Source organism: Notothenia rossii (assembly GCF_949606895.1).
Source record: "Notothenia rossii genome assembly, chromosome: 7".
In the NCBI taxonomy this organism is placed as follows: domain Eukaryota; kingdom Metazoa; phylum Chordata; class Actinopteri; order Perciformes; family Nototheniidae; genus Notothenia; species Notothenia rossii.
The window spans coordinates 82113756-82133755 of record NC_136905.1 but is presented as its reverse complement, the minus strand read 5'-3'; the positions used below and the strand labels follow the sequence as shown (position 1 = coordinate 82133755).

The following is a 20000-nucleotide window of genomic DNA, read 5'->3' as shown; positions in this document are numbered from 1 at the left end:
TTGAAGCCGGTGACGAGTGAGATTTTTCAAACACTGTATCTCGTTTATGCATGATTTTTATGAATCTGTTATTCCATTATGTTTATTTATTGTGTTCCTTTCTTTTGTCTTCTTATGAAGTGTTATGGATGAGCACTTTGAATTGCCTCTGTGTCTGAAAATGTGCTTTAGAAATAAACGTACCTTACCTTATTGTCCTTTCTGTATGTACATGTATGGACCAATCAAACCAATAAATAAAGAGTCAAGAGATTAATAAATGAAGCACATGTTCACCTCGATCCGGTACTTGCTGAGCACCGGTCTGATCCCCAGAGGAACCGGCAGGATGGGGCCTCGCTCCAGATCTGTGGGGCCGTCTATTGGAGGCAGGTCAGCCTTTCCATTGGGGCCAATCTAACAGAAGAAACAAGATACACATCTTAAATCATCATCTCAAGATCTGACAATTTAAGTCTTTTTAAACCCTCACAACTAGATTGTGCCTAGATCGTCACACAACACAGATTGTATTGTGTATTGTAATGTGTCTTTGACTGTATATATATATACATATTTGCATACATATTTTTATATACATTTGTTTTTGTATTCTGGGTTGTGGGAAACGGTATTTCGATCTCTCTGTCTGTACACACAAACTGGAAGATTGACAATAAAGTTGACTTTGACTTTTGTATAACCACTGATATGCAATACAACTATTATGTGCAATATGAAATGACTGGCTGCTACTTCAATACGACTGAAACACCACTGTTGAGAGATGCTATGTGCAATAAACACTATTTAAAGACTGTTACATTTAGCAATAAAAGGTTTAACTAAAAAAAAAATGTGTTCAATACAAAAAAAAAATGCTTTCATTCTAAAACATTTTTTAATTTGTTTAAATAATTATATATGCATTCATTTTATGATATTCTACTTTTTTGATACCATGGACGTGTACTTATTTTAAAATGTTAACGTGTGCTTGCCTCTTTATTTAATATGTCCCTCTGACACTCTATTAATCACGTTCTTTCTGCACATTTGCTCGCTGTCGGAGGATTTCAGATTTTTGTTGTGTTTTAAAATGTTTTGACATCATGTGTGAGGGTTCTCAGTCTGTGGCTATAAGTATGGTTTTATTGTCTCGTGCTTTTACATTAGTTTCTTTTGTCCTATAGAGAAGCGAAGTCCCTCCCTTTCCGGGGGACCTCCAAGGGCCTTATTTCGGAAAAAGTATGTATTGAAGTCAATGGAGAGAGAAAGATTATCTTTCGATCCCGTTTGAATTGTGCCACGAATTACACATATGATGTTTGTCAATTTAAAAGATAATTTTGCAAGTCAAAAAAATCAAAATGTCTCGTAAAACTGTGAAGTAACACTTTTTTTTGTGTGAAACGCTCAATGAACTACATCTCCCGTCTCGCACCACACACCCAGACGGCCGTCACGTTGGCACATTTCACTTCTTTCTTTCAGAATGAGGCGGAAAGTATTAAAAGAGGTGAAAATCACTCCAAGTCTGGGCATGTTGAGAGCTGTACACACACACAAGGGGAGTTAGTCGGTTCCATAAGAGCCAGCATACGGGACCGGGACTCTGGGATTTGTAGTCTTTCTAGTTGTGTATTTTTCATAGTCTTATATTTCAACAGTTTTACGACAAACTGTGACTTTTTTGACATGGAAATTATTTTTTAAATTGACAAACATCATATGTGTAATTCATGGCACAATTCAAACGGGATCAAAAGATCATCTTTGTCTCTCCATTGACTTCAATACATACTTTTTCCGAAATAAGGTCCCATGGGTCAGAAGTAGTTGGGCGGGACTTCGCCTCTCTATCGATTTTATCTAAATGTATTTCTGCTGCTTTCTTTATGCACAGCACTTTGGCCAACTCTGTTGTGTGTGTGTGCTATATTAATAAAGTTGGATTGGATTGGATATCTGCCGCACTGACCTGCAGCAGTTCGAAGGCGGCCAGCATCTCTCCGGCGGTGCAGTTCCCTCTGTAGATCTGGTAATACTCCAGCTGGGGGGGGAAGCGTGGAGGACCGTAATGTTCGTCCGCCATCTTCACCACGGGCTTTGCAAAAGTCCTGCCCATAAACTCGGCTTTACCCTGGAAACAGAACCATTAATTAACGTTCAAACCTTAAGACAACAATTCTGGTTTGAATATTTGAAAGAATGGTCTTTTTAGCCTACCATATTCTATGTCTTGATATTACAATGCAACTAATTAATTAATTTCTCCTATTAGAGGAGAGAAACATGGCTGATATGCACATGTTTCCAGGCAGACTAGATAAAAACCATTGAAGATCAAAAAGAAAATAAACAAAAATAACCAGTAAACTGCAAAACAGACACATATAACGTATAAAGATGACTTAATTCAAACATCTCTCTTGCAGTTAGTGGTTATTAAGAGTCCAAATGCTGTGTTACAAATCACAAAATGTCACTTTTAAAGGAATGCAACAGGTCGAAGTTTATTCCTCCTAATGGACGTTTCTTATTCCTCTTGCATGCCTTTTTCAATACAATCTACTACAGGACATCAAGCCATCACGATCCACACTCTACTTATCCAGAGGGCCATCCAAAACAATGGTGTTATTGACAGGAGCAAATATAAAATTGTCAGTCAGCAAAGTCATTCTTTCAAATATCATTCATATCAGAGTGGAAACACATTACTTGAGGTCATATTAAACATCTTAGACTCATTAAATGACATGCTCTTGTTACATTTCAAGTGAAAAACAGACTCTCTCTGGTAATTGGAGCTGTGCACATTAATACAAATGTTAGTATTATTCAGGAAAACCCTCACCACTGTGTCTTGGTCGTAGATTTCTATAACGATGATTGGAGGGTCGTCTCTCAGCTCTGTTGCCTCTCCGAATAACTCCACGTTCTCAAACACCATCAGCTGGTCCCACGTGGGGCACAGAGTCTCCGCCAGCACCTGGGAGCAAGGTTTAATATTCAGGATGTGCTATTTAATAAATCATATCTATCAGAGGTGGGAAGTAGTGGAGTGCAAATACTTTGTTACTGTACTTAAGTACATGTTTCTGGTATCAGTACTTTACTCCACTACTTGTTTTTCTGTCGACTTTTTACTTTGACTTCTTACATGTTGAACACAAATACCTGTACTTTCTACTTCTTACATGTTGAACACAAATACCTGTACTTTCTACTTCTTACATGTTGAACACAAATACCTGTACTTTCTACTTCTTACATGTTGAACACAAATACCTGTACTTTCTACTTCTTACATGTTGAACTCAAATACCTGTACTTTCTACTTCTTACATTTTGAACTCAAATACCTGTACTTTCTACTTCTCACATGTTGAACACAAATACCTGTACTTTCTACTTCTTACATTTTGAACACAAATACCTGTACTTTCTACTTCTCACATGTTGAACACAAATACCTGTACTTTCTACTTCTTACATTTTGAACACAAATACCTGTACTTTCTACTTCTTACATTTTGAACACAAATACCTGTACTTTCTACTTCTTACATGTTGAACACTAATATCTGTACTTTCTACTTCTTACATTTTGAACACAAATACCTGTACTTTCTACTTCTTACATGTTGAACACAAATACCTGTACTTTCTACTTCTTACATGTTGAACTCAAATACCTGTACTTTCTACTTCTTACATGTTGAACACAAATACCTGTACTTTCTACTTCTTACATTTTGAACACAAATACCTGTACTTTCTACTTCTTACATGTTGAACACTAATATCTGTACTTTCTACTTCTTACATTTTGAACACAAATACCTGTACTTTCTACTTCTTACATGTTGAACACAAATACCTGTACTTTCTACTTCTTACATGTTGAACACAAATACCTGTACTTTCTACTTCTTACATGTTGAACACAAATACCTGTACTTTCTACTTCTTACATGTTGAACACAAATACCTGTACTTTCTACTTCTTACATGTTGAACTCAAATACCTGTACTTTCTACTTCTTACATGTTGAACACAAATACCTGTACTTTCTACTTCTTACATGTTGAACTCAAATACCTGAACTTTCTACTTCTTACATTTTGAACTCAAATACCTGTACTTTCTACTTCTCACATGTTGAACACAAATACCTGTACTTTCTACTTCTCACATGTTGAACACAAATACCTGTACTTTCTACTTCTTACATTTTGAACACAAATACCTGTACTTTCTACTTCTTACATTTTGAACACAAATACCTGTACTTTCTACTTCTTACATGTTGAACACTAATATCTGTACTTTCTACTTCTTACATTTTGAACACAAATACCTGTACTTTCTACTTCTTACATGTTGAACACAAATACCTGTACTTTCTACTTCTTACATGTTGAACTCAAATACCTGTACTTTCTACTTCTTACATGTTGAACACAAATACCTGTACTTTCTACTTCTTACATTTTGAACACAAATACCTGTACTTTCTACTTCTTACATGTTGAACACTAATATCTGTACTTTCTACTTCTTACATTTTGAACACAAATACCTGTACTTTCTACTTCTTACATGTTGAACACAAATACCTGTACTTTCTACTTCTTACATGTTGAACTCAAATACCTGTACTTTCTACTTCTTACATGTTGAACACAAATACCTGTACTTTCTACTTCTTACATGTTGAACTCAAATACCTGTACTTTCTACTTCTTACATGTTGAACTCAAATACCTGTACTTTCTACTTCTTACATTTTGAACTCAAATACCTGTACTTTCTACTTCTTACATTTTGAACTCAAATACCTGAACTTTCTACTTCTTACATTTTGAACTCAAATACCTGTACTTTCTACTTCTCACATGTTGAACACAAATACCTGTACTTTCTACTTCTTACATTTTGAACACAAATACCTGTACTTTCTACTTCTTACATGTTGAACTCAAATACCTGTACTTTCTACTTCTTACATGTTGAACACAAATACCTGTACTTTCTACTTCTTACATTTTGAACACAAATACCTGTACTTTCTACTTCTTACATTTTGAACACAAATACCTGTACTTTCTACTTCTTACATGTTGAACACTAATATCTGTACTTTCTACTTCTTACATGTTGAACACTAATACCTGTACTTTCTACTTCTTACATGTTGAACTCAAATACCTGTACTTTCTACTTCTTACATGTTGAACACTAATATCTGTACTTTCTACTTCTTACATGTTGAACACAAATACCTGTACTTCCTACTTCTTACATGTTGATCACAAATACCTGTACTTTCTACTTCTTACATGTTGAACACAAATACCTGTACTTTCTACTTCTTACATTTTGAACACAAATACCTGTACTTTCTACTTCTTACATTTTGAACACAAATACCTGTACTTTCTACTTCTTACATGTTGATCACAAATACCTGTACTTTCTACTTCTTACATGTTGAACTCAAATACCTGTACTTTCTACTTCTTACATGTTGAACACAAATACCTGTACTTTCTACTTCTTACATGTTGAACACAAATACCTGTACTTTCTACTTCTTACATGTTGAACTCAAATACCTGTACTTTCTACTTCTTACATGTTGAACCCAAATACCTGTACTTCCTACTTCTTACATGTTGATCACAAATACCTGTACTTTCTACTTCTTACATGTTGAACACAAATACCTGTACTTTCTACTTCTTACATGTTGAACTCAAATACCTGTACTTTCTACTTCTTACATGTTGAACTCAAATACCTGTACTTTCTACTTCTTACATGTTGAACACAAATACCTGTACTTTCTACTTCTTACATGTTGAACACAAATACCTGTACTTTCTACTTCTTACATGTTGAACCCAAATACCTGTACTTCCTACTTCTTACATGTTGATCACAAATACCTGTACTTTCTACTTCTTACATATTGAACACTAATATCTGTACTTTCTACTTCTTACATGTTGAACTCAAATACCTGTACTTTCTACTTCTTACATGTTGAACACAAATACCTGTACTTTCTACTTCTTACATGTTGAACCCAAATACCTGTACTTTCTACTTCTTACATGTTGAACTCAAATACCTGTACTTTCTACTTCTTACATGTTGAACCCAAATACCTGTACTTTCTACTTCTTACATGTTGAACCCAAATACCTGTACTTTCTACTTCTAACATGTTGAACTCAAATACCTGTACTTTCTACTTCTCTCATTTTCCAAACAGGCTGGTTCCTTTAGTCTGAATGTGTGTTTGGTGGCGTGATTATTATTTAGAGTCATTGCGTGCCTATTGATTTGAACACGATCCGTGTATCCATCATTTCCTGGTCTTCTCTAAAGAAGAGGGACCAATGAAAACGTTGTCATGTTGCCGTTGGTCACCATGGAAACATTCATTAGCTAACAATGACATTATTGTTCTATTAATATAAAGGGAGGTCAGGTACTCTTTGAAACAGCTGCTAGTTATGGGTACTTTTTACTGAAGTACATTTCAAAGCCTCTTTACTTTGACTTGAGTAAAGAAGTTTAGTCAGTACTTCTACTTTTACCATTTTTAAACACGAGTATCTGTACTTCTACTTGAGTAAAGGATGTGTGTACTTTTGCCATCCCTGCACATCTTGCAGCTGATGTTTCTATCTAAGCCCTTTGAGTTCCTCACCTCAGTGACCTGGCTCTGCGTGGAGAAGAAAACTCGGGCGAAGGGGTCGGAGAGCCCCGTGCTGTCGGCAGCAAACAGACTGCGAGCCTGGTACATGTGCACCCTCAGCTGGAAGATCTGCTTCACTGGGAGGAAATAACACCTTTATTCATAAAGAACATTTCAAAACGAGGCAATTAAACGACTGTCATATTAGATTTTATCTGCACCGATTGATGTGCTGTTAATGGGCTTGTATTAAAGTGCTTTTAATTGTGCATATGTGCTTTAATATGTGCTTATATGCTCTTGTATGTCTTATTGTAATGCCATAAATCAGGGACTGCAGAAACAATTTGTATTTATGGCTAAATCTGGAACATTTACATGATAGCCTGTGCATTGTCCCTTTTTTAATAAATAAATAAATACAAAAACCTTTTTTAATTATTTAATTTAAAGTTATGTGTTGCTCTGTTTATGAACTGGGTACTGAGTTAGTATTGTTTCTATTTATTGTTGAGTTATTGGTGTGTGAAGCCCTTTGTGGTCCCTTTTGTGTATGGAAAGTTATACATGAAAAAAAAGGTAGGTTCGATTGATTGTTTGATTGACATGTTGATGAATTGGAATACATAGTGAGTAGTCTGTTGGTCTTACTCATGTATGTGAGGCTGATGGGCGGGGAGCAGGGCATGCCGGGTCCTTTGGAGAGTTTGTTCTCCTCGAACCCGTTGGGCAGGCCGTTCAGGTAATCTTTTCTCTGCTTGGTCAGACCGAGCCACAGGTAGATCTCGATCTTCGACTGCACCGTCCAGCCAGCCGGGCCAAAACCCTTCTTACCCGGGATCTACCGCGTGGTAGGATAAAGTGAGTAAGTAACGTTTGTTTGGTGTGTGTGTGTGTGTGTGTGTGTGTGTGTGTGTGTGTGTGTGTGTGTGTGTGTGTGTGTGTGTGTGTGTGTGTGTGTGTGTGTGTGTGTGTGTGTGTGTGTGTGTGTGTGTGTGTGTGTGTGTGTTGCCGCTGCAGCTGTCAGTGGCGGAGTCAGTCACTCTGTGATCCGCTCCGTCACATCAAGCACACGTCAAAACTAGGGATGCCAGCGATTATTCGATTTTTCGAATATTCGTTACAGTCTCCATAATCGAAAATTATTTTTAAAAATCGATTTTATTTATATATTTTTTAATTATTATTTATAGCCTATGTTTTTTTTTTTTTCCTGGTTTAGTTTCCACCAAAATATAGACTAATGCTAATAATAGTAATAGTATTAATAATTGTAAATGGCCATTGGTCACACCACCGGCGAATAATCAATTAATATTCGCCAGGGGAGTCCGATTTTTGAATTTGATCATGGTCAGTTTCTGGCATCCCTAGTCAAAACCGTACAGCACTTCATTTACATCCCGTCAACACTGTGAAACACCTGAACTTTTGAAAGAACATGTTTGCAACTTATATATATCAATATTCCAATGACTTGTATATTGACTATTCTGCACTATTTCTACTATATTCTATTTGATTTACTTGCAGTATTTATCTGTTGTATTGTGTTGCTCTGTTGGAGGAGTCAAATCTACACTGCAGCTATGTTCAACTGACAATCGAAGCCTTGAATCTTGAATCTTGAAACTCACCCTCAGGAAGATGGTTTTGACTTTCCCGCAGTCCTTCCCTGTCTCCTCCTCCACGCTGGAGTACAGGATGTCTTTGGAGGGCACGCGGGCGTAAGCGATGCGTTTTCCATTACTGATCATCCAGATGAAGACATCAGGAACGCTGTGCTGAGGCTGCAAGGAGGAGACACATTGAAATGGGATTATCACAACATAACTAACATAAAACTGTGCATTTCAAATAGAAATCTTAGTTAGCCGATGCAATTATACACATACCATCGTAGAGCCCATTTTTCAGCATTTAGATTATTTACTTTAAGCTATATATTGTAGCGTAGCAGACTCAATGAACATAACTGACCATTTTCAGTGATTAAACACACGATTAAACACAATCTTAAATTCCTTATTTTGGGTTGTTTTACCCTGACCAAGCAACATGGAAACACAACATTTATATACTGTACTTGTATATTTACACATGTCATAGCTTAATTTTTCCATATTTTATTATTGTTTATATTGAATAACAATGTAAACATGTTTAGGAATTTCTCTTAAAGGTAGGGTAGGTAAGAATGGAGAAACCAGCTCGAGTGCGCTAGAATTTGAAAGTACGCAGTCGAACAAAATCTGCCCCTTCCTTCAGACTTCCTTCCAAAGCCCCTCCTCCAACACACACGAACGCACACATGACCAATGAGGGCACGAGATAAGTTAGTGCACAGATGGAAGGCTGACAGGCAGGTAGGCCATCCAGGTACTTTAGCCGGGCCGGCTCAGATGATTGGTCGTGCTTTTTACAGCGCCACGGCTTCCACACATGATATTTTTTTTATGTATTTATTGTCAAAGCATTTCATGTATTCATTGCTATCGGGATGTTAAAAGCATTCCATGGAATATAACAAAAAGTGTTTCTGAAGGGAATTACCTAGCCCACCTTTAAGAATGTACATTATTCAACAAACAAAATAATGTGGAAATTGGATTTTTGGATCTTACTTCATCTGCCAGGAAACGCAGCTTTGTGAGGAAGTTCTGAGCCAGTTTGATTTTATCTCTCACGGTGCTCTTCTTCACCTGAGTCCTCATCATTTTAGCTTGCTGACCGATGCTCTCCTAAAACACAGAGACAGCCCAGCGGTTAGCAAGAGGGTGAACATATAAACAATCAAGAAGTAAAACATACTGTATCTCCTCAGTGGTTTACATACCGTCTCTGCCATGCACAGCTTCAGTCTCTCTCGGTCCAGTTTGGTTCTGCCCGACTGATTCTGGTCCTTGTTTGCCAGCGCCAGAAACTGACTGAAAGGAGAAGAGCTCAGCTTTAAAGTCTACTTATACTGTAGAGAGGTGCAGGAATGAGTTCTAAAACCTGGAAATGTGTTGGCATTTTACCACCTTCATAGGATAACACAAGCTGAAGAGATTTGTATTCTACGACATGAAATACGTCAGTAAATGCCCCACTGGTGAATAAAAAAACTGTGGTTGCTAACAAGTGTCTAAATGAGACGACTAAACGCCATCACGCCCAACATTAGCCGCCTTTAGCTTAATGGTGGTGACGTGAAGTCATGTGACCATGCTGTAGTTCCTTTATAGCGCAACATTTGCCATCTTTAGCTTAGCGGTGGTTACATGAAGTCATGTGACCGTTCTGTAGTTCCTTTATAGCGCAACATTAGCCACCTTTAGCTTAGCGGTGGTTACATGAAGTCATGTGACCGTGCTGTAGTTCCTTTATAGCGCAACATTAGCCACCTTTAGCTTAGCGGTGGTGACGTGAAGTCATGTGACCGTGCTGTAGTTCCTTTATAGCCCAACATTAGCCACCTTTAGCTTAGCGGTGGTGACGTGAAGTCATGTGACCGTGCTTCAGTTCCTTTATAGCCCAACATTAGCCTCCTTTAGCTTAGCGGTGGTGACGTGAAGTCTTGTGACCGTTCTGTAGTTCCTTTATAGCCCAACATTAGCCTCCTTTAGCTTAGCGGTGGTGACGTGAAGTATTGTGACCGTTCTGTAGTTCCTTTATAGCCCAACATTAGCCACCTTTAGCTTAGCGGTGGTGACGTGAAGTCATGTGACCGTGCTGTAGTTCCTTTATAGCCCAACATTAGCCACCTTTAGCTTAGTGATGGTGACGTGAAGTCATGTGACCGTGCTTCAGTTCCTTTATAGCCCAACATTAGCCTCCTTTAGCTTAGCGGTGGTGACGTGAAGTCTTGTGACCGTTCTGTAGTTCCTTTATAGCCCTACATTAGCCACCTTTAGCTTAGCGGTGGTGACGTGAAGTCTTGTGACCGTTCTGTAGTTCCTTTATAGCCCAACATTAGCCATCTTTAGCTTAGCGGTGGTGACGTGAAGTCATGTGACTGTGCTGTAGTTCCTTTATAGCCCAACATTAGCCACCTTTAGCTTAGCGGTGGTGACGTGAAGTCATGTGACCATGCTGTAGTTCCTTTATAGCCCAACATTAGCCACCTTTAGCTTAGCGGTGGTGACGTGAAGTCATGTGACCGTAATATAGTTCCTTTATAGCCCAACATTAGCCACCTTTAGCTTAGCGGTGGTGACGTGAAGTCATGTGACCGTGCTGTAGTTCCTTTATAGCCCAACATTAGCCACCTTTAGCTTAGCGGTGGTGACGTGAAGTCATGTGACCGTGCTGTAGTTCCTTTATAGCCCAACATTAGCCACCTTTAGCTTAGCAGTGGTGACGTGAAGTCATGTGACCGTAATATAGTTCCTTTATAGCCTAACATTAGCCACCTTCAGCTTAGCTGTGGTGACGTGAAGTCATGTGACTTTGCTGTAGTTCCTTTATAGCCCAACATTAGCCACCTTTAGCTTAGCAGTGGTGACGTGAAGTCATGTGACCGTAATATAGTTCCTTTATAGCCCAACATTAGCCACCTTTAGCTTAGCAGTGGTGACGTGAAGTCATGTGACCGTGCTGTAGTTCCTTTATAGCCCAACATTAGCCACCTTTAGCTTAGCGGTGGTGACGTGAAGTCATGTGACCGTGCTGTAGTTCCTTTATAGCCCAACATTAGCCACCTTCAGCTTAGCTGTGGTGACGTGAAGTCATGTGACCGTGCTGTAGTTCCTTTATAGCCCAACATTAGCCACCTTTAGCTTAGCGGTGGTGACGTGAAGTCATGTGACCGTGCTGTAGTTCCTTTATAGCCCAACATTAGCTTTTTTTTACTTGAAGGTTTTTTCTTTAGGATCACTGTTGATGTTTTATCTTGTTCTCTATTTATTTTAATATTGTTATTATGTTTTCTTTTTGTTCTGTAAAGCACTTTGGGCTGCTTTGTGAATGAAAGTTGCCATACAAATAAAGTGAATTTGTATTATTATTATTATCATCATTATTATTATATGTGGAGATTATCCTCCTGAACAAAATGTGTAAGTAGTATCATAGACGTTTGTTTGACACAGAGATTATTTTCTGACATAATCCTTAATCCAATGGAAAAATCAGATGACTTTTTGTCGATGGACTCCTTGAGATGCTAACTATTTTTACAGACCTGCAGCCCTGGCTGAGTTCCTCGAGGACTCCTCTCAGTCTGCGCTCAGGATATGATTTCTCCGTCTTGATGATCTCCTGCACGTCGTTCAGTCCGTCCTCCTGTAGCAGCAGCAGAAGATGTTTAGGCTCCATCAGCAGAAACTGTAATCACACACACATTAATACTAATTTATGGGTAAAGTGTTGGACTTGCCAGTTTGTCTGCAACGTTGTCGATGATGTTGGCGTTGTACAGCCTCCTCCTCTGGTCCTGCCACCAGCTCTTGATGTAGATGCACGGCTTCCTCTCAAAGTACGGCAGGTGGAAGTAGTTCCTGAGGATGCAAGCATGCTTCTTAGTTAACATTTAGCTGTCTTTGGCTCTTTTCTGCTGTAGCAAATGTACATTTCCCCTCTGTGGGACTAATAAAGGTATTCTGATTCTGTTGGGAAAATACTGAATGTCCTCTTCCAACATGAGAGTAACATGCTAACAAAGGTATCCCAACTGTAGCTGTGAACATGACAGGATGTGTGATTACCTAGAAGAGCATCAGGACTGTTTGAGGCATATGATAGCTATGTGATTAACATGATGATTCAGCCTCTATGGAGAGAGACATATGACAAGCATGCTCATTTCTGACGTGGAGCTAATCTGAAGTAAACATTGAATACTGCTTTCTATTCCTCCATCTTGTGACTGTGTAACTCCCTCTCTTGGATATCAGCATGTGAAGGACACTGTTCAGGAACTAGTTGATGCTCTGTATGTGATGACTACTTCCATTCTGGAGAGGATCACAGATACATGGATCCTGATTATTGAAGCTCAAGCCGGGGACCAGGGATATTTTCCTAACAGATTCTGATTCTGATAAATCTCTCTCTAAACTTCAGTTGTTGTCACTTTATTTAAGATGTTGTTGTTGTTCTGACCGGTCGGTGATGACGGGCTTCATGGGAGGAGTCGTCGCCACAGACGTCAGATCTCCGTCGTCGTCCATCTCCTCGTCACTGGAGTTATGGATCAGGTCGGTTTCCTCCTCCTCTCCGTCTCCTCCGCCCTTCTTCCCCTTCTTCGGCCTGGCCAACCCATCGATCTCGTTTCCATAGTAACCTGACACACAGCAGCACTTCGTTAGTGGTCACATCCTTACATTTTTCCTATCATTTTTTTATAAAATATTTTTATATATATTTGTATTTTTGTATTTGGGATTGTGGGAAACGGTATTTCGATCCCTTTGTCTCTACACAAACTGAAAGATTGACAATAAAGTTGACTTTGAAATGTGTTGCAGCTTCAACTCCTGATGACAACTTGGTCTCGATTGTCTTTAATATTAAACTACAGCTACAAAACCTTTTTCATATTTGTCTTGAATGCTTACCGAACCGTATACTAACTTGTGCAATGATTGTCATATTTCTGTTTTTGTATATTATTTTTAATTTTGATAGATGTTTTTATTTATGCATTTATTGCGGTTATATATTGTAGGATGCTGCAAATATTTTCACATGCTTTTCCTCATCTCCATCTTTACCATTAACTCCTCCATTAACTATTCCAAATATAATGAGTGACTATATTATCAACTGAGCATCTACAGCAGGGGTGTCAAACTTAAGGCCCGGGGGCCAAATCCGGCCCGCGACTTCATTTTATGTGGCCCCATAAGAGCTTGCAAAGAATATAATATGTTTGTTATACGGTTAGATGGCGAAGCACGTTGCCCATAAACTACATGTCCCACAATGCATCTCAAATTTGACTTTTTTCTCAGAATTTGACTTTTTTGCTTCAAAATATGCCTTTTTCTTAAAATGTGCCTTTTTTGTGCAAAATGTTAATTTTTGCCTCAACATTTCACTTTTTTTTTTTTTCTAGAATGTGGCTTTTCTTTTTAAATCATTTTGTGACATTCTCACTTAAGAGACTTGCAATTATTTGCCCTAGACTTCTGCTTTCAGACGTAGTTAATGATGAAGTTATTACCCTCTCCGATAATAATCCAATGCAGAGGCAATATTGTAATATAATACATTATTTTATATATATTAAATATTTGTATATGTATTTTTATATATAGTCTTAAAGTTACAACTGGCCCTTTGAGTGCAACCATAATGCTGATGTGGCCCGTGATGAAATTGAGTTTGACACCCCTGATCTACAGTATATGATGAGACTGAAAAGGGGACAGAGTAAGATATTGAGTGAAACAAAAAATGGAGGGTACCTATAGTGAGCTCAAAGTTGATCGGCTTGTCTCCGATCTTCCTGTCGATCATCGTGGCCTCCAGGAACGACCCGAAGAGGAAAAACTCCTCAACCTTCCCGGTAGCGGTCTGTGAAATAACGAAAAGATAAAGCAAGCGTAAGAAGGTGGGTAAACTCTTGCTGTCTCACAAATCACATACTTATGTTCACACGTTTTGTTGTTTTGAGTGCTTCAATACGTCCCAAAGCTTTCCGCTGTGTAACACCCTCCACCTGAGAGTAGGGTTTTACTTGTTTATAGACTCTTCTTGCACTATTTCTATTTTATTTGTGTTTACTTGCACATCTCAAGACATTCTCTTGCACTGTTTTATTTGTTTTACGTGTTATATATATTCATGTTGCACTGTTGGAGGAGCCTGTGACTTAGGTTTTTCATTGCCACACTTTAGCTAATGTGCACATGACAATAAAGCCTTGAAACTTGAATCTAGGGTGCTGTGAGTGTGACTACAGACGAAGGTCACGAGGTAGAAGTGTGCAGGGGTGGGTTTGGAATTGGGCCGTTGAGTGTGGACACTTTTGCACTCAAACTTGGCTACTTAGCGGGAGTCTCAGGACCGATTGAGGTTGCTCTGTAAACTGTAGCAAATAAAAGTAATACATTTTTGTAGGGTTAATTGAGCTTTGTGTAACTTAACAGCATCCATCGTCACTTCCATGGAGCGGAGAGCAGATGTGTGTGAATTGAGACAATGCTACAGGGTTAAAATTCCCACACTACAAGTAAGAAACTATACAGGAAAACATGTTGACGGCATTTCCACTTTAAAGCCATATAAAGTAACATAGTGGTCTTGTAATACAAGCTGTTAAGCCCCTGTCACACTGTCCCGAAATTGACACCCCGATGGACACACGATTAAGGAAATGTTCAAATTCGGCTCTGATCGTAACAACATCGGGCCATTCGTGAGGGCATCTTAAGCCATCGTATGACCACCGGTGGAGTTTCTTAGGCTCCGGCAGCAACTTCGTGAGCGGTGGCAACATCTTTGCATCACAAAGCATTGCCGAAGGACCTTGTGAAGGTTCATTTTCGTGTTGACTTCGTGTGTCCATTTTGCCCTTCGTAAGGCATTCGTTAGGGCATCATAAGTGAGGGCATCTTAAGCCATCGTATGACCGCCGGTGGAGTTTCTCAGGCTCCGGCAGCAACTTCAGGCGCGGTGGCAAAATCTTTGGCATGCCAAAGATGGCTTAAGATGTCCTCACGAATGTCCCGATGTTGCTACGATCAGAGCCGAATTTGAACATTTCCTTTATCGTGTGTCCATCTGGTTGTTTTATTGCACAACAAAATCATGTAAACATATTATTTAAATAACCCAATTTGTGTTCTGTGAAACTAAAAAGGATATAATATATTATTTTGAAGGCGAGGAAGTTGTTGTTGCTATGGAAACAACATTACGGAGAAAACTTAATATCTTCTACATATAAAGACGGATAAAGTAAAGAACAAAGTCTGAAAATATCCGTACAGTATCATAATACTTTAACATAATTGTTTGCGTTACTTTCGTTGCAGTTGTATGTCTTAAATGTAATGTAAATGTTGCCTTCGTGTGGTTCAGGGCCAACTTCGTGCAAAATTCACAATTCCATATTCGTGTGAACATCGGGTGTCAATTTCGGGACAGTGTGACAGGGGCTTTAGAGAGTGAGAACTGAATCCCGGAGGACTTTAGGATCCCACTGCTCTCAAATTAATTCTCAGCATTGTCCACCAACAAAAATAAGCCCCATTGACACAAACTGTGTCAGGTGTGCTGAATTAGGACGATTAATAATAATCCACCCCCTCCTCTCACCTCTGATATGTTGGACACCCCCTCCAGCTGCACGTCTGTGGAGCTGGTGATTTCGGGGGAGGAGGGGTCCAGGATCTCGACCCCCAGGTTGACGAGGAGTCGCGCCCTGAAGGACACGCCCTCCCCCAGACCCTCGTTCAGCTCCTGGTACTCGTCCATCAGGCTGTAGGTGCGGGTGGAGCCGTACATGTTCACCCAGGCCGGGCCCAGCGTGGGGAGGAAGCCTGGGAGAGGAAGAATAGACAAGACACAGCTGGTAACCACTTTCACCTGTTCTGGGAATGTCCAGGGCCGGCCCTGACCAATTTGCTGCCCTAGGCAAGATTTTAGCTTGCCCCCCCCCCCCCCCCAAATGCAGACACTCAATATGACTCACGCATGCATGCAGGTTGTGGCATGACCACCAAAACAGAACGATATGGACACAAGATGCGTGCAACTGTATTTAGTTTCATATCCATTTGAACATGATTTAAGTGGGGGGTGGACCTAACATCGTCTAGGGGGGTCCGGGGGCATGCTCCCCCGGGAATATATATTTTTTTAATATTGAAGTTAAAAGCATCAATCCGCACTTTGAGAGCAACATTAAGAGATCTATGGATACATCTCTCAACACGATTTGAAACAGAACTGTAAACAGATTTTCTTTTTCTTTATGGATATTTTACAAATCACTCCCCTTTTAAACTGTATTCTTGTTTATTAATAACAACTTTTACCATCATAGTATTTTATACCTGTTTTTCACCTATTCTCTTATTTTTTTATAACTATAATGATCATATAAAAGGTGTGCCTTTACCTCAAAAAAAAAAATTTGTTTTCTCTTTATTTTTCAATACCGCGATAAATATCGTACCGTGGACTTTTTATCGCGATATTATACCGTGAGTTTTTGGTATCGTTACATCCCTACTCTTTATACATAAATTAGCTAAAAGCTTACATTTATATTAATATTTGGCATCAGGATTGATCGAAGATATTTTGAATATATGTTATTTACACTTTACGGTTGTTTTTGTTTGCAGAGCTGATTGCTGTTCCTTAAAAAAACCTCCAAATGTTTCAATATGTTTAATGTTCTGTTTTCTTAGCAATAGTTAAAACCACATAATTTCTGTTGAACAAGTATTGAGTAAATCCCAATCACTGAGGACTGGTAGAAACATTTTTTTGAAATATAAAATATTACTCCACCTTTGTCTCCATCATTGGAAATATTCCTCAGGTCCAGGAAGTGCGTTCCTATCGCGACATCGTTCACTTTGTCCGAGTCGCGGATCTGGATTTTCATGCGTTTGCAGAGCGGAGGAAACATCTCGGTGAAAACGATCTGCTCGTTCCAGATCGGCTCGTAGCAGCTTTTCTGCACTGAGGTTTTCCCCTGGGGACACACGTTGTATTAATGTATGAACTCAGTCGGGCTGAGATACAACAGATAGAAACACAGAGGGGAACCAGTTCCATCAACAAAAGAAAAAAGGTTGCTTGGTCTAATTACCACAATATTGTAATTTATAGTTTGTTTGACTGTTACAGAGCGGAGCAGGGATGACGTATTGACCCGGAAGTAAGCTGCCGGTTCCCTCGACAAAAAATCAACGGGATTTCTCCAGAGGATTTTGGAAATAGCTGGAAACAAGGTCTGTGGAAAACGAACCTGTTTAATAAATGCACGTTTTGTTCAGCCGGATAATCTCCACATGTCTACCCTACTTTTATAAAGTTCTAATCATAAATCTAACGGCCAGAAGCAAAATGCTAACGTTTTGCTATTAAGGGCGAGTCCAGCAGCACGACTTCAACGTCACGCTAACTTAAGATTCATATTCAAACACACAGATTCAAAATGGAACGAGTTGAAGCGTTTGTTTGAACAGTCTGCAGGAGGCAGGTAATTGCTTTCAAGCAGAACAGAAACTAACTTAGAGGAGTGTTTACGTGTTCGGTGTAATGACGTACAACGGCCTCCACGACTTCTGTATTCCTATTCAGCCACTTGGTAACAACCATCGTTTTTCAGACACGTCCACTCTTCAGAAATCACCAGTGGGGTCACTGCTGATGGATTTAATGTCGTAGAACAAAACGTGATCCGTGTCTTGAATGTGTCTCAACCACAGACCTGATTTCCAGATATTTTCCAAAAACCTATGGAGAAATCCCATTGGCTCTGAGACGAGGGAACAGGAAGTGGTGAAATGCTGACTCACTTCCGGGTAAAAAGTGTACTGTTCCCTTTTTGCAAATGTCTACTACTCCCTGTAACTGCTAGTCTCATTGCAACTGTCTTCTAATTAAATAATTGAATGGTGTTTTTGAGTCCATACAATACTCACTTTCTGCCCAGCAAACAGCACTTGGACATAAGGATCCACCAGGTCTTTGTTTTCTCCGATGAAGGCCTTCTTCACGTTGGCCATGATGCTGGTGTTCATCCGGGGGAGACCCTCGGCCCGGTAGATCTTCAGGTAATAACGAGCCCACTGTCGCTCCGCAGGAACCCCCTCTGGTATCAGGAGATTGCTGAGAGGAGAATGGGACGTGATGAATAAAAAAACACAAAGTAATATGAAACCGACTTAAATGAGAGTAATCCTAATGAAATGTGACTGTTAACAAAGTGGTAACAGATGTATCTTAGGAAGGGGCTTATGACAATACAGATGTAGCACTTCATTTCAGACTCCAGCTTACAGCTTCCTGCCTACGACCTGCCTAAGACCAGTATAGAGGAATGTTAAGCCCTCCCACTATTTTCCAAGAGGGCGTTGCCAGATTTTCAATTTCAGGTTTTAACCAGGAGATGGCGCTTCATTCACAAATACAGAAAGACAAGTTTCATGGACTTTCAGTTGTGTTTTGAAGAGCATTTGAACACATCAATATTTTAGATCAACTAAAGTATATCTAATCTTGTAATTCAATAATATATAGTCTTTATATATTAAATAATCATAATGTAAATGTTTACATTACACTTCTTTATTTGTTATGCTCATACTTTTACCTTTACAATCGTTTGCTTCAATATGCAGTATATTTTTCTGTTTGCTTCTTCCTGCTCCCTTTCGGACACATACTGTATGATTTATTATTATTATTAATATGAAGATATTATTAAGATAAGATAAGATGTTAATTTATTGATTGAACATTTTAGTTTAGAATGTGCTGTCCCACGGTAATTCAGAAGGCTCACAGGTCACATTCCGACCATTATTTAAAACAATAGGTGCTTTCACACCTTCTACAGTTTGATTTGTATAGAGAGAGCTCTGTGGCTGAATGGCCAGCGATTAGGTGCGGCGCATTTATCATAGGTGATCAGAGCGAACTGCCTGCCGTCAGATTTCATTTAAAAAACAGATCTGATTTGAAGACTATTTCTGCGCTCATAAAGAATGATAAGAATAAGAATAATGCGTATTGAACTAGTTTCATTAATTAGTGAGTTTATTTAACACTAGAACCACCAATCGGGTCAATTTGTGTGATGTGTGTTGTGTGTGTGCAATGTAACTTTTTTTCAACAAAATATTAAAGTCTCCCAGTCCGTGACTTTTCCTGAAAGTGTGTTATGTACAGTACAGGAAAGACAGGGGGAAAGGAAGACACTTGCTCTAGGGGGGTATCTGCAACACCCAACTGTTCTTTGTAGGGTGTGAGTTTAGCTTATTGTGAAATGTTGTGTTGTCATGTAAATTATCTTTGGTGTCTTCCTATAACAGAGTCTGTCACACTCAGAACAGGACGCACTCAGAAGGAGTCGTCATGCTTGATATGAAAATATCCTGAAATACTTTATATCGATATTGTGTTTCTTTGCAGCTGATTTTAAGTTTCTACGACACACAATGAAGACTGAGTTACCCCTCGATGTCGTCCTCATCCGACTCGTTGACCTTGTGTGGAGTTTTGATGGTGTCTCCTTTGGCCACGACTGTAACGTCACACTTGATGTAGCCTTTGCACCCCGCTGAGATGTCCTCAGGGTCGGACAACAGCGCCCACTTGTGGTAGAACTGATGCTCTGCAGGGTGAAAGACAAAA

At 39.2% G+C, this 20000-nt stretch overlaps 1 protein-coding gene across 1 annotated transcript in view; it reads right to left on the bottom strand.

Annotated features, from left to right (window-relative positions):
- Positions 1-20000, bottom strand: part of LOC307046500 (otoferlin-like) — a gene marked incomplete at its 3' end in the record, with an annotated part of 50126 nt that overhangs the window by 13317 nt on the left and 16809 nt on the right. The window contains exons 10-25 of the mRNA XM_079692869.1: positions 19821-19980; positions 18287-18473; positions 17145-17331; positions 15942-16165; positions 14087-14195; positions 12780-12960; positions 12055-12175; positions 11860-11960; positions 9532-9622; positions 9320-9436; positions 8333-8485; positions 7347-7536; positions 6708-6832; positions 2840-2974; positions 1961-2122; positions 277-396 (exon numbers count right to left, since the gene is read on the bottom strand). Coding sequence (XP_079548995.1) covers positions 277-396; positions 1961-2122; positions 2840-2974; positions 6708-6832; positions 7347-7536; positions 8333-8485; positions 9320-9436; positions 9532-9622; positions 11860-11960; positions 12055-12175; positions 12780-12960; positions 14087-14195; positions 15942-16165; positions 17145-17331; positions 18287-18473; positions 19821-19980 — 2363 coding nt within the window. The remainder of the gene's footprint in view (positions 1-276; positions 397-1960; positions 2123-2839; positions 2975-6707; positions 6833-7346; positions 7537-8332; positions 8486-9319; positions 9437-9531; positions 9623-11859; positions 11961-12054; positions 12176-12779; positions 12961-14086; positions 14196-15941; positions 16166-17144; positions 17332-18286; positions 18474-19820; positions 19981-20000) is intronic.